Source organism: Apteryx mantelli, chromosome 25 (assembly GCF_036417845.1).
Source record: "Apteryx mantelli isolate bAptMan1 chromosome 25, bAptMan1.hap1, whole genome shotgun sequence".
Lineage (NCBI taxonomy): Eukaryota > Metazoa > Chordata > Aves > Apterygiformes > Apterygidae > Apteryx > Apteryx mantelli.
In genome coordinates, this window is record NC_090002.1 from 4,645,455 (window position 1) to 4,659,231 (window position 13,777).

The following is a 13,777-nucleotide window of genomic DNA, read 5'->3' on the forward strand; positions in this document are numbered from 1 at the left end:
GTCTTTATGACAAGGAGCAGAATTCTTGACTAACCCAGTATTGGGTTAGGACACAGGATGCTTTTCAGTTGCATTTGTAACTACTCTTCATGAACTCGTATAACTGTTCCGAGATGATGACCAGATCCGAGGCTGCCATAGTCATTTAACACTCTAAAGTGACAACTCCAGTTGTGCTAGTCCTTGTGATACCAACAGAACAGTCCTTCCACAGTCCTTCAAACTGGCTATCCTTTACCCCTGACAAAGGTGCTGAATACAGGAATAAATTCCAAGGTTTGAAGCATGTGCCTTTTGAGTTATATCTCATTTTGTTTTTCTGGAATTCTCCCCATCACTTCTTGATTTATCAAAACAAAAACAAAACAAAACACAGTGGTGCATCAGCTTTCTTCTGCCAGCTCTTTAGGACTCTCAGGTGGAAGTGATCGATTGATCTCCTTTTCTAAATAGCTTTTCTAACTTCCTTCTTTATTAGGGATCAGAAGCATTTTCATCTTCATATGCTGCAACGAGCCAGCTTCATTGTGAACACAAAACAACGTATATTGGAACACATCTGCGTAACCTTGATTTTATCAGCTGTCTTGCATTGGGTTAAACTGTTGCTAAAAGTTCTTTGTTCCTACTCTGGATATGGATTTTTTTTTTCCTGATGTCTCTTGCTTCTCTTACAGATGCATAAAATGGAAATTTAATTTCTACTTACTATATGTTACTTTTATGGCAGTTATGCTCGAGACAGAAAGAACTGGCTTTGGTTGTTAGATCCCACAGGAAGATGGTATTAGTAGTTAGAGAAAAGACAAACTGAGCTTAGATTTTGAAGTTGTGCTGGAATCAGCAGAACTTCACCAAGGACTTTTTCAGTCTTTTTTTTTTTTTTTTCCCCCCCGGAATATTTTAAGTATGTGCTCAGAAATCTGGGCAGTTAAAAGCTTAGGCCTGGAGGAGGGACCTGCGTTAAATGTGAAGATTCAAGAAGGTACATAATCTTTGCGTTCCTTCCTGGCGATATACCCTTCTTTTGACATGGTGTATTTTAAAGCAGAAGACTGAAAATGTAACTTACAAGATTGCTCATATTTAACTGTTTTTAATAATCTTGCAGGGGGGAGCCTAAAACGTGGTATGGAGCCCCAGGGTATGCAGCTGAACAGCTGGAGGATGTAATGAAGAAGCTTGCTCCAGAGCTATTTGAATCTCAGCCAGATCTCTTGCACCAACTTGTCACCATAATGAACCCGAATACTTTGATGGCCCACGGAGTACCTGTATGTTGTTGGACTCCTGTGCTACTCCCCCAAACCCAACCCTCTTTCATTTGCACTGAATTCTACTTCAGATTTGATAATTGCAACCACTTTTATTACAGAGATGTTGTGGTAGTTTCCGTGTGTGTTGTATCTTTCTGGTCTAGTATTATGTGCCAGTTTGAACAGATGGGCAGTGGAATCATTGCTTTTGGAATTACTTGGAAAACTCTTCTCTGGAGACCCACCTTAGTGTATTTCTATTTCTGTATCTCGGATAAAAAGTTTAGTCACGAACTTTGAAACAATGGCAGGAGCTCTTCACGTGTCTGTTTAATCAGACACGATTTTTTTTGCATAGAGTTTCTGGCAAGAGACCAAAACCCATTCTTCCTTTATATGTCATCCACATCCTCTTATTTTTCCTCTGACCTGGATAAGTTCTTAGCTATTTAAAAACATTTTTCATCAGTTTCCATCATATTCCATATTAAACTTTTCATGGGAATTATGTCCCTTTACAACTTAATTAGCTTTTGATTAACTGACCTTGGGACTTAAAGGAAAATCTGGAGAAAGTGGCACGATTTATGGTGCCTGCTGTGCTTTGAGAGACTCCAAAATTTAAAGGTGCAGGAAGACCTGCCTGCTCTCATGCTGGTTGTCTAGTACCAAAAGTATTTGATTTCCAGCAGTAAGAACTTTTGAGTAGATTCCAAAATTCTCTCCCCCTTCAGCTACATGTGGAAGTGAGTCTTGCCTGTGCTTTACCTGTGTAACTGTCAACAGAGCTAGCAAAGTGCAAAAGGCATAGACAGCTGACTTGCAGCCTCTTAGAGTGTAGGAATGGCTGAATGAAATCCCTTTGCTTTCTAGGATTTTATGTGATAAAGTACTGAATGCCAATTGTAATTCTTGGGCTTATGTTTTAAAGCTATCCAGAGTTACCATGGAAGTTACTGGGATTTGGAAATCTATATTCTCTTCACAGCTTTGAAGATTTCAGCCTTCAGTTTTGTTTGGATTTGACCTAATGCCTGCCGTCTTTTTTCTCTTAGGTTTATCGAACCAATCAGTGTGCTGGAGAATTTGTCATCACTTTTCCAAGAGCTTATCACAGTGGCTTCAATCAGGGTTTCAATTTTGCTGAAGCTGTGAACTTCTGCACAGTTGACTGGGTATGTTCTGAGAACATTTTTTCATAATGCATAATGTATGCAGTTTCAAAATTGTTCCTGGCTGATGTACAACTCCAGTGTTTTACTGCCGATGCACAAGTGTAGTGCACAGATCAGAGGGAGCCTGGTATTAGCATAGTGTCTTGCTGAAGATATTTCTCTAATGCACTGAACTGTGGGCTTTCTCTGGTTGCTAAGGTTCAGTTTGAAAAGCAAATTATAAGTTAAGGTTGATGTAAATTTTACAGCAGGAGGTAGGCAAGATTTTGGGCATGCCTGGAATGTGAGGAGCACCAACACTGCTTGAAACTGCTCTTCTTGTATCCCCAAATTTCATTCTTATCCTAAGATCTTTGTAAGCTGGAATGAAGTTTGCCTACTGATTACACTGGGAATTCTCTAATGGATGCTTTCTACAGCTGAAAAGCAAAGCCAACCTTGGACTCCTTTCCAGATTCTTCTATTTTAGCTTCTTTGATTGGATGACAATCTAAATTGGATAACAGCATACCTTAAGAACAGTTAAAGGCTTTGATGATCCTCTTGAAAGATAAGTAGAAAAATCACCTCTGACTGTGAATATGTCCTCTTGGATAGGAGAGGTACTGTATATTTTTAGAGAAGAATAACTCTGTGAGAAGGGAATGGAAAGTTTTAGTATTCAAAGGCAAGGTTTGTGTGTCAGCACTTTATTCCTAGCAAGTTTCCCTCAACTCACTGAAACAGCAGATAAAGGCACACATTACAATATTAGGCAATAGTAATTTATTAACTTTTTTGTCTGTTTTTTTTTTTGATTAAAATACAAGGGGAATAGTTCCTCCAAGAACTTAAAAGTAATCATTTCTCCTTCCCAGCAGATTTCTCAGACACACAGTGTTGCCTGATCTCCTAACGATCCTTTGAAGTTGCTGATATTTCAGATGACTCCTCTTCCATTTTTTCCCAGAATGGACTTAGCTATTTGTAAATGTAGCTTATCTAAAAACACTGCTAGATTTTAAATAAACATCACTTGGAAGTAAGAGATGACCAAAACTGGAAGAAAGCTTTCTGCATTGTGACAGTATTAGCACATCAATTAATCTGGGGGTTTGGTTTGGTTTGATTTTTCCTCTTGTACTTCTGTGAGTTTTATACAGGACCATAACATGTAACTTCATTGTTAGCACAGCAACAATGTCCTCTTGGGTCAGCAGACAGCTTTGAAATAAAGTTGTGAGCACCCTGCCCAGCTCTTCTCCTTAACTCAAGGACTGCCTGGGGTTAGTTGGAGACTTGAATTGTTCGTGGACTCGGCAATTTCCCATGCTGCAGCACAGTTCATGTCCTACCTAAAAAGAAAGTCATATGGTTTGAGACTAGAGGTCCAGCTTGCCCAGCATCCTCTCTTTGACAGGGTATTTCGAGAGTGGTAAGAATAGGACAAGTGTATATACTCTCCCCATTGATGCTGCCTCAGCCTCTGCCTATTTTCAGCTTGGGTCTTTCTGAGTCTACTGTGGCTTATCATTTAGTTACCCCTAAGGACTGTATCTTCCAGATACTTGCGCATTTTCCCCTTGAGTCTACCTAAACTTTTTGCATCCATAATGCCTGTTGTGAAGGAGTTATGAGTAGTCCAGGCTTAAAAGAAATCAGTGAGGGTCTTGATTTTTCTTTAGTTTTGTATTCTGAATTATGAATGTTGTTCTTAGAAGGATTTATCTTGGCTTTCATTTAGATTCATTTAGATTTCATTTTTTGGTTAACAGTGTAACAAGTCAGTATGTTAACATAATTTTCGTACTGAAGTCAAATTTTCTTGTGGTTTTCAATGCAGTTACCTTTGGGTCGCCAATGTGTGGAACATTATCGTCTGCTAAACCGTTACTGTGTGTTTTCTCACGATGAGATGATATGTAAAATGGCTTCCAAAGCAGATGTTCTTGATGTTGTGGTAGCATCTACTGTTCAGAAAGACATGGCGATTATGATCGAAGATGAGAAGATGTTGCGTGAGAGGGTTCATAAACTGGTGAGTTCTAGGAAATAAAATTATAATGAATGAAGGAACATTGAAGCAATGATATGAAATACACTCTAGGACTTGTACTGTGTTGTCAACGGTTTAGAGCTACGTAGTACCTTCCTGAGTTGTGTTGTTGGATTTCAAAAGCCTGCTGGGTAAAGAATCATTCATCATGACTCTTGTTTTAGCATCTGTCTTTAATATTGTTAAAATGTCTCTTTTAAAGTAGTATGTTCTATGTTGTTTCGGTAGTTTGATTCAGAATAACTGATTTTTCATTATCCAGGGTTTCTGTCTACAGGTTTTAGTATCGTATTTCTAAACTGTATTATTCCTTTGATAAATTTAGCCTCTGATGTTTTACCTTGGACAAATCACCTGTTTGTTAGACTTTGGAGTGATGTAGCATTCTCTTTTGCAGGGAGTGACTGACTCAGAGCGAGTGGCTTTTGAGTTGTTTCCTGATGATGAGCGACAATGTTTAAAGTGTAAAACCACTTGTTTCATGTCTGCTGTTTATTGTTCATGTAAACCTGGGTTACTTGTATGCCTGTATCATGTAGAAGATCTCTGTTCCTGTCCCACCTACAAATATAAGTTGGGGTAAGTTTCAGATAGCAAATAATACTACGTTCTGGAGATATTTGATCTATATGTAGCTATTGTGGTTGGATAATCTAGTGACGTAGGCTGTTTTGCCAGTGATGCTAGTCTCAGTATTCTGTTTCTCCACAGTCTTCTGCAAATGCAGTGCCCCCAAGACAAAGTGCATTTTCTGTGCTCATATACAAAGACCCTTTCTTTTCAGCATTCAGCTCTTCTTGGTGGTATAATGGTAAAAGTTACTATATAAATTAGTTTGCTTTATTTATAGCAATAAAGTCATCTTCCCCTACATTACTCTTGCTTTGCTGAATAATTTTTTTTTGCTTTTATTAGCTTTCCTTCCTGCTGTCATATTTCTTTCCCCATGGTTTGTTACATGTTTATCCTATATTAATGTACCTTGTGTGCTTTTTGAAGCAATGGTAACTTTGAAATTGTCTTGGGAATTGTCCTAATTAACATGAACCAAGTGAATAGTACATCATTTCTGTATTATATGGACCAGTATATCTTGACACCTGCCCTTTCACCCTGAAGGTTGAATTCTATGCTACTTCTAGGTACCGATATACTCTGGAGGAACTCTATCCAATGATGAATGCACTGAAGTTGCGTGCAGAATCATACAATGAATGGGCTTCCAATGTTAATGAAGCTTTGGAGGCAAAAATTAACAATAAAAGAAGTAAGTATCTTACACTTTGTCTACAATATGCGATTTAAAGTGGCTAATTTTTCAGCTTGCAATTTTTGAACCATACCAATTTTTGTCTCACACACTTATGTGACAGTCAAAAGAAATTACATATAATTTCCTGTTTTAAGGTAAATGTTTTAGTTGTAATAGTTTTCAAAATTCTGATAAGCTGTCTGTGTGAGAAGATTGTAATTCACTTTTCTTCAAAACAAAATATAACTGACATTGAAATAGAAACACAATTAACGTGTATTATTCTGCCTTTTTACTTAAAATCCATCACAAAGGGGGACATCTGTTAACATAGTATCTTTCCCAAAAGGTCTCATCAGTTTTAAGGCTTTGATAGAAGAATCAGAAATGAAAAAGTTTCCAGACAATGATCTACTGCGACATCTCAGACTAGTTACACAGGATGCAGACAAATGTGCTTCAGTTGCACAGCAGCTTCTTAATGGCAAAAGACAAACCAGGTAAATGTTACTGTACGGGTTTGCAACAATTTTGAATCACCAAAGGGTAAATGCCAGTGTTCTGTAGGACTTAAAAATGAAGGCAATCTTTTTGTCTTCTCATGAGAGCCACCTTTTATGGGGAGATTCACCTTTCTTCCATGTAATAAGTCAAAATGTCCTTACTTTTCATTCACCTCTTTCTTTTTGTTTGACAGCTGGGCAGTAAATTTGTTCTAACATTCCCTGAAAGGAAAAATCAGTGTGGTATTTCCAGACAAAGCAACTGCCAACAAGACAGAGTCCCCTTGTCTCTGTGCCATGGTGCCAAAAATCTGCCAGTGATCCATGTGTCATCATATTCATTACAGCCTGTGCCTTGTGGAAAAACAATACAGTATATGTCAGTGTGGTTGCCGTTTGCCCTGGTATAACGGCACACGTACAGTTTCTGCGTGTTGCCCGCCTCAACAAGTATATTGTAGCCTGGCACTCTCTGTGTTCTTCCAGTTGTTTAAAGGCTGACTTTGAAGGACTTTGGCAGCAAAATTTCAACTGCTACTTGGACTTCCTTCTTGTAGCTACACCTTTCCTTTTAGCTAATTATCTTTGGATCAGTCTTCGCAGCAAAGGCTTGATACTTGCTAAACATTCATCCTCACCCTCTTGCAAGCACAAGAGGATAAAGCCCCTGTCACATAAATGGTAAAATATCTTAACAAGAAATGAAAAATTCAGCGTTTCAACAGACATGATTTTTGCCAGATAGATAATTCCTAACCCTGAGGTTCATGGCTTTGTTATCAAAGTACTTGTCTACTCCTAATCTCTTCCTTCATTCAGCCTTGAGCCAGTTCTCATTCTGGCATTCCTAGTCAGTGTGTTCTCCCAACCAGATCTTGGTATTTGCTCAGTCCTCCTGATGATGGACTTCGAGCCCCAGCCAGGCCCTTTGCAGCTGCTCTACTCCGTAAGAGCTGTTTCAAGGGTTTTCTCTGCTCTTAAGATCTATCTGAGTTTGCTTGGCCTGGAAAGAGAGGCAGTGATTTTATCTTCATCTCCTTGACCAGGTCTGTTTTTTTTTGTCACTGCGATACTATACCAGCCTTTCTCATAGGTATATTGATCAGCTCCTTCAACATTGCAGACTGTGATGAATAATCCTCCCAGTGTGATGCTACACAGAATCAAGACAGTGCTTGGATTACATTTCTGATTTGCTCTAAAAGTGTTTCATCATAGCCAGTCCATTTTTCCCTTGATCTTTTTGTGCCCTATTCCTGGGACAAGTCCAGCTGCATGTCTTCGAAGTTGCAAGTTTTAAAATCCAATGTTGTTTGATGGATTTTTTTTTTTCTAAAAGATTGGGGAAGGTGGTGTTGGTAGCCTATGTGGGAAGATACAAAAGAGAGACTAATTTGCTTAAAATCTAAACAGATGTAATATCAAATACAGTTTCATATGCATGAAGTCACATATCTGCAGGACTTTAGGCAGCCTCCATCACACTGTTGTGTATTGATTATGGAGGATTGTTGATCCTACCAAAAGTTTGGTTCGTATTTTTGACATTCTTTTGTATGGACTGAGTGTACTCTTCTGGTCCTTGGTTTGGGAGAATCATATAGTAAACTTAACTGGAAATCTTATCCCTATTAATCATGTAGCCAATGCTTTTCAGGGATCTCCTATATAGTAATCATAACAGTTCTTGGAGAGAGACAGACCATGATATGACAAATATTCTCTGAGAGCAAATCCTATGACTCTTGCTCACCTTCTTCTTTATCTGAAATACCTGAAGAAATGCAGATGGGCTTTACTTCCCTATTTGCTTTAATTCTTACGATGATGGGTGATTAAGCAGTAGATACTGTTTTGAAGATTGTTCTGTGAACGGTCCTCTGAATTGGGCCAAGGGGACAGCATCGCCCTCCTTCCTGTCTGAGGTTAGCACATAGTTGATATTGGGAGGGGAAAGTATGACAGTGGGAGCAAGTAAAAAGTGATGCTCTCACTATCCCTCTCTCGCCTCCTCCAGGCCACACAGTACCTTTGCTGCTTCTTAGTCTCAAGAGTTTAGAGAGCTAGTACATCTTTGTGCTTAATAACCTGGATAGACTTGGGCTCTCCTTGAGTGCCTTTTTAAAATCATATATTCTCTTGTTATCAAAAACATCCTGTGACAGTCAGCTTTGCAGTTTAGTTTTGTGTTTTATTTATATTTATACATATATTTACACACATGCATGTATAAATTTTTTATAAGCTTTTGTTGTTTTGTGGAAGCTACTGCAGAACTTCCACAAATAGTAGTAGAATGCTTAGACCTTAAAACAGCCTATATTGTATCTGGGACTTTGAATTCATTTTAATGCCTGTTATTCAGCTTACTATGTATTTTGAAACTCCCAATGTGATTTTTATATGCATGTCCCTTAAATATACCTATTTTTAACACAGAATGATAAAATTAATACTTGCTTCATAGTGTTTGCATTCCAGTCATGCTGGCATATCCTGCTGGGATGTTGTTTTCCTCTTTTATTTAAATGACATGTTGTGGATTAAATTGAAGCCAGCATTGTAAGAGGTTTCTTTCCTTTTCTGTTCAGGGTACTCAGACCAGTTAATATTGGCTTGAGTTTAGAGAGGTTTTTAGTAGTAGCCAGTTTGGTAACACTTATAAGCCACTCGTTTTATATGAAGCTTTTAGATAAAAATGAAAATGATGATTGCAGCATAGGGAGGATTTTTCAGAAGTGCCTACATGACCTGTGAGTATAAATCCCATTCAAAATTGGGATTTGTTCTCTTTTGGTATGGGCATGGGGAGAGACTGACTACAATAGCTATTGCAACATAACTGAATAATTTGTCTACAGTTGCTTTGTGTTCTGGGAAAAAAAAAGCCTGATTTTATTCCGTAATAACTAGTGTGCTTCCAAAGCTGAGTAGTTGCAAGAGTATTATTTAATATGAAAGAGTTTTTTCAACAATAATTTATTCTGCTATAGCTAACTCAGTTTTGCTGTCTGTGTAAGCCCTAGGCTGCTTGGATACTTTCAAATATTGTATTATCTCTGAGTAAAATTTGAGTTACAAGAAATCATAAGCAGATTTTTGAGAAGTTTAGATTTTGTTTTAGTGACACCCAGCGAAGCTGAATTGTGTGTAATTGCAGGTACCGCTCTGGAGGAGGAAAATCTCAAAATCAGCTGACTGTGAATGAGCTGCGGTTGTTTGTAAGACAGCTGTATGCTCTACCCTGTGTCCTCAGTCAGACACCATTACTGAAGGTAACTGGGAAAATTCTAGGGGAACAAATTTGAGCATGTGTCATAGTGATGTATTTAGACTTCATTAATCTGCTATCATACTATTTGCTCCAAGAATAAATACTTTTAAATTAACAGGCCTGGGTAACTTGTACTCATGAGTTACTAAAGAACTGAGATCTCTGACCCACTGGTGTTTGTTGTCAGTAGATTTTGCACTACATGGGGGAGTTAAAATGTTAGGATTGTACAAAGTAATGCAAAAGAAATAGCAGAATGACCTGGGTAACTATAGATCAAAAGTTTGGGGTTAGTTAACTAGTCTCCTCTTAAGAGCGAAGTCAGTTCTGTCTGAGACTATTTGAAATTCAATAATGCTCTGAGTGACAGTTCTGTCATTCATATCACTTTCCTTCTTTGTTGATTTAATCTGTTGTCAGCTTTCTCATAGTCTTTTAAGTAGATTTACTCCTTGTGGTATCAACCCACAGTCCAGGAAACAATACAGGGAACCCTTGCCAAAGCTACTAACCCAAGCGACTTAAACGCCTGTTCTAGCAGTGCATCTGCTGCTGAAGTTGTGCAAGCTCACTGGAGATGTCTTCCCATGACCATCAACTAGTGATGTTTATTCACCATCTGCTCTCCAGTTGGATCAATTCTCAAACAAGTTGAAAGTATTTCAGGATTTGATTTCAGAGCTTGCCAAAGTGTTGTATATCCCACTGAGGGATATTTGAAGAAGAGGAACATAACTTCTGGGTAGCTGCAACTCCTGTCTTAAAGAAGGATGTCTTTACGTATTTGAGACTCTTAAAACCCAAGAAGTGCAGTGGCACGCTCCTGCAACCATCTCCTCAGTGTCCATAGACACAAAGCTGAGGGACCAGACGGTATCATGTAGATACTAGTTTGAATAGTAATAAAAGTCTGGAGAACCAGTTCACCCCAGCTTTATGGTTCTTGAAGCTCTAGCAAGTTTAGAACACATGATTCAGATTCTCTGTAATGCTATTTACAATTATTTGTTTATAGCATTGTAAGTCTGTGAAGTTATCTAACTGTTTAAAAGATGGAAGTTCAGAAATGCCAGACAGGCAAACAGTTCTTCTTATCTATCTGGCATTCTTGAACAGGGAAATATCAAAGACATATGGTCAGGCTATTCTTTTATATCATTCTCAACAATCCTAAATTATACATAGTCGTATAAATTAAGCTGCTAACATAAATGACCAACAGTTACTGGAGATTGGTTCACGATTTAATATCTCTCTAAAAAGGCTTTATTTCCATTATGGGTGAGATTGCCTACCAGCAAACACCCTCACTGGCAAAATACCAAGAGCTGTGAAAGAAGAGCTTGCTGTTAAAGCGGCATTTTGGGCGGTACAAGAAGCATTGGGCATGAGAGCTAGATTAATAATAATTCCAACCTTGCCAGTGAGATTACTCAGGCTAATTGTCCACCATCCTTGGTGAAGTGCAAACAGCCACAGATTTACCTTTTGGGAGTAATTAGCTGTTGAACATATGGAGAGAGATAAGGTGTTGCACTGTCTGAAAGAGTAAAACTTGGTCCTTGGCTTACTGGAACTGTGTGTTCCAGCTCAAAAACCTCAACAATGCAGCAGTCCCTCTTCAGAAATGAGCCACAGCAGCTTCAGGCCCTTCCCAGCATTCTTCAGTGTCATTTTTTCAGTGATCTTGTTCAGCTTTCTCCCTTAACCATTTCAAAATAAGGCCAGAAAACAATACTGATGGAACATTTAATTTTCCTGTAGATCTTTTTTTAATTCTTCTGAGTTTGACATCTCTCTTTGGTTTCAAAGGAGTTTTGAGTGGGGTTATCTTGTACTGTGGATTCTCGAGCCAGTGGATGACATTATGTATGAGGAGATGCTGAGGAAGCTGGGTTTTTTCAGCATGGAGAGGAGAGAGAGGGCTGAGGGCATGAGGGTGATTCTGTTTGCTGATTTCACCCACCGAAAGGGATGTTTTAAGAAAGGTGGAGTTAGACTCCTCCTGGAGGTGCACTATGAAAGAACAAGAGGCAGTGATCGAAGTTGTAGTGAGGGAAATTCCAGCTGGATATAAAAAAAAAAAATTATTTGCAACATGGATGTTCAAACACTGAAGCAGAGACCCAGAGAGGCTGAGGAATCGCTATCCTTGGAGGTTTTCCAGACTCAATGAACTGAGTCCTGAGGAACCTGATACAAGTCTGAAATTGGCCCTGCTCTTAGCTCATCCACATGATTCTTCCAACCAGAATTATTCTGTAATTTCACGTATTCTTCACTACCATTCAGTGTATTGAGTTTAGTGAATTTGAATGCCTCACCCTAGCAGGGTGTCCTTTTTTGTCTGTTCTCTACCCCTGTGGGAGAGTCAAGTGAGAGCATGGGATACTACAGGAAAATAGTAGTGTTTCTGGCATCCTGCAGTGCTGCAACAGGTTGGACTTGAGAAGCCAGGCAGACAAGGGGGTTGAGAAAATGTTTGAGCTAAGGGGGAGAACTGGGGGGAAAGTTGAATGGCTGGGAGCCAGACAAGTGATCTAATTATCTTTTCATCTCAACTTGTACAGAGTAAACTAAAAACCATTACAGCAGCATTTTTTTCTTACACTGACTAGAACTGAACTTCTCTGAATTCTTGTTTGAATATTTGCTTTATGTTGACGATACACTATTTAGATGTTTTAAATTTCATAATAATTTGACTTTCACATTGTATGCATTGCAACATGGTGTTTGCCAGGAAGCTTACTAGTAGTGTTTAGAAGTTTAAGAGATTTGGCAGTTGGTTTTCTTCTTCTGTTTTATTGTTGCATTTGTTTATTTCAGGATCTTCTTGATCGTGTGGAAGCTTTCCAACAACATAGCCAAAAACTCCTCTCTGAAGAAATGCCTAGCGCTGCAGAACTTCAGGAGCTGTTAGATGTCAGCTTCGACTTTGATGTTGATCTTCCCCAACTTGCTGAACTGCGGATACGTCTGGAACAGGCACGCTGGCTAGAGGATGTGCAGCTGGCTTCTTCAGACCAAAACTCCCTTACTCTAGATGATATGAGACGCCTTATAGATTCAGGTGTTGGATTGGCTCCCTACCCAGCAGTTGAGAAAGCAATGGCAAAGCTACAAGAACTCCTTACTGTATCTGAACACTGGGATGACAAAGCCAGAAATCTGATAAAGGCCAGGTAAAAGCTAAATCTTAGTGCTACATCTTACATTTGGCAACCTAAAACAAGTCACTGATACATTATATTCACCTGTGACCTCCTACTTTTTCTTCATTTGGTGGTTTATGGTACACAAAATATCACTGATCCAATTACAGGTAGTATTGCATGAAAATTCTTAGTGTTAGACGACCATGCTGTTTGTATTTTGTTCAAGAGGGGTGAAAAAGGAAGAGAGGGAGAGGTTAAAAAATAATAAAAGTAATTCTTTTTTAATAATAGGTTAAAAAAAAAAAAGATAAAAGCAGCAAATGATGTATATAGTCCCAGTATGTCAAACGATGCTTAAGAGTGTAAGAAAGCTGAGATATCAGTTTAAACTATTTGATATCAATAACATTCCCCCAGGAACATGCCCTTTCACAGTAGTTCCCTGAGCTGTTTTAAGATGGAAATACTGCTGAAGGGGTTCCCTTTTGTTGATCCAGTCCACCATGTGAAGGCAAATACTTGTGCCATCTTGAAGGGAGCGGGATGGTTGGGGAATGAGAGACTGAGGGAAAGCAAGACTGCTTCTTTAAACATCAGTGTTGGCTTGCAGTGCTTGTGGTGCTCCAGTATCATTGTGCAAGTCCTCCTTTTGCTACAAGGGAAAGATACCTCTTCCTTCCTTTCCACCTTCTTCATTCCCCCAGTGTCAGACAGTGGTATGCATGTCCAGGTGGAGGCCACACAGCTATATACCATTATTTTATGGACTATTTCTAACATTGAGGAGATTTGTCCAGGTCAGTTTGTGCAGGGAGGAAGGAAACAAGCCAAATACATCCTTACTCAGAAAAAGTTGGTTGGTTTGACCTTCTGATTTAAAAACTAAGAAAGGGAGGGAACACAGTCTACTTAAAATTTAGAAAGGTGGCGCAAACTTGTATATGAAGTGTCTTCCCTCAATCTTCCTAACTTTTTTTTCAGCCTCGTAATTATGAAGGCATTTGAGCATTTCTTACCCATTAATAACAGCCATGCTATTTTAAAATAATAACTTCATAAAGCATAAAACTGAAATAAGCTTGGGTTTACCCTCCCACTCCAAAATACAGATGCGGTTGACTTTG

General features: G+C 38.8%; 1 protein-coding gene across 1 annotated transcript in view; it reads left to right on the top strand.

The window, feature by feature from the left end:
* Window positions 1-13,777, top strand: part of KDM5B (lysine demethylase 5B) — a 61,014-nt gene that overhangs the window by 32,943 nt on the left and 14,294 nt on the right. Inside the window, exons 12-19 of the mRNA XM_067310470.1 lie at window positions 1,112-1,274; window positions 2,312-2,431; window positions 4,254-4,448; window positions 4,864-5,045; window positions 5,609-5,733; window positions 6,068-6,218; window positions 9,382-9,496; window positions 12,325-12,680. Coding sequence (XP_067166571.1) covers window positions 1,112-1,274; window positions 2,312-2,431; window positions 4,254-4,448; window positions 4,864-5,045; window positions 5,609-5,733; window positions 6,068-6,218; window positions 9,382-9,496; window positions 12,325-12,680 — 1,407 coding nt within the window. The remainder of the gene's footprint in view (window positions 1-1,111; window positions 1,275-2,311; window positions 2,432-4,253; window positions 4,449-4,863; window positions 5,046-5,608; window positions 5,734-6,067; window positions 6,219-9,381; window positions 9,497-12,324; window positions 12,681-13,777) is intronic.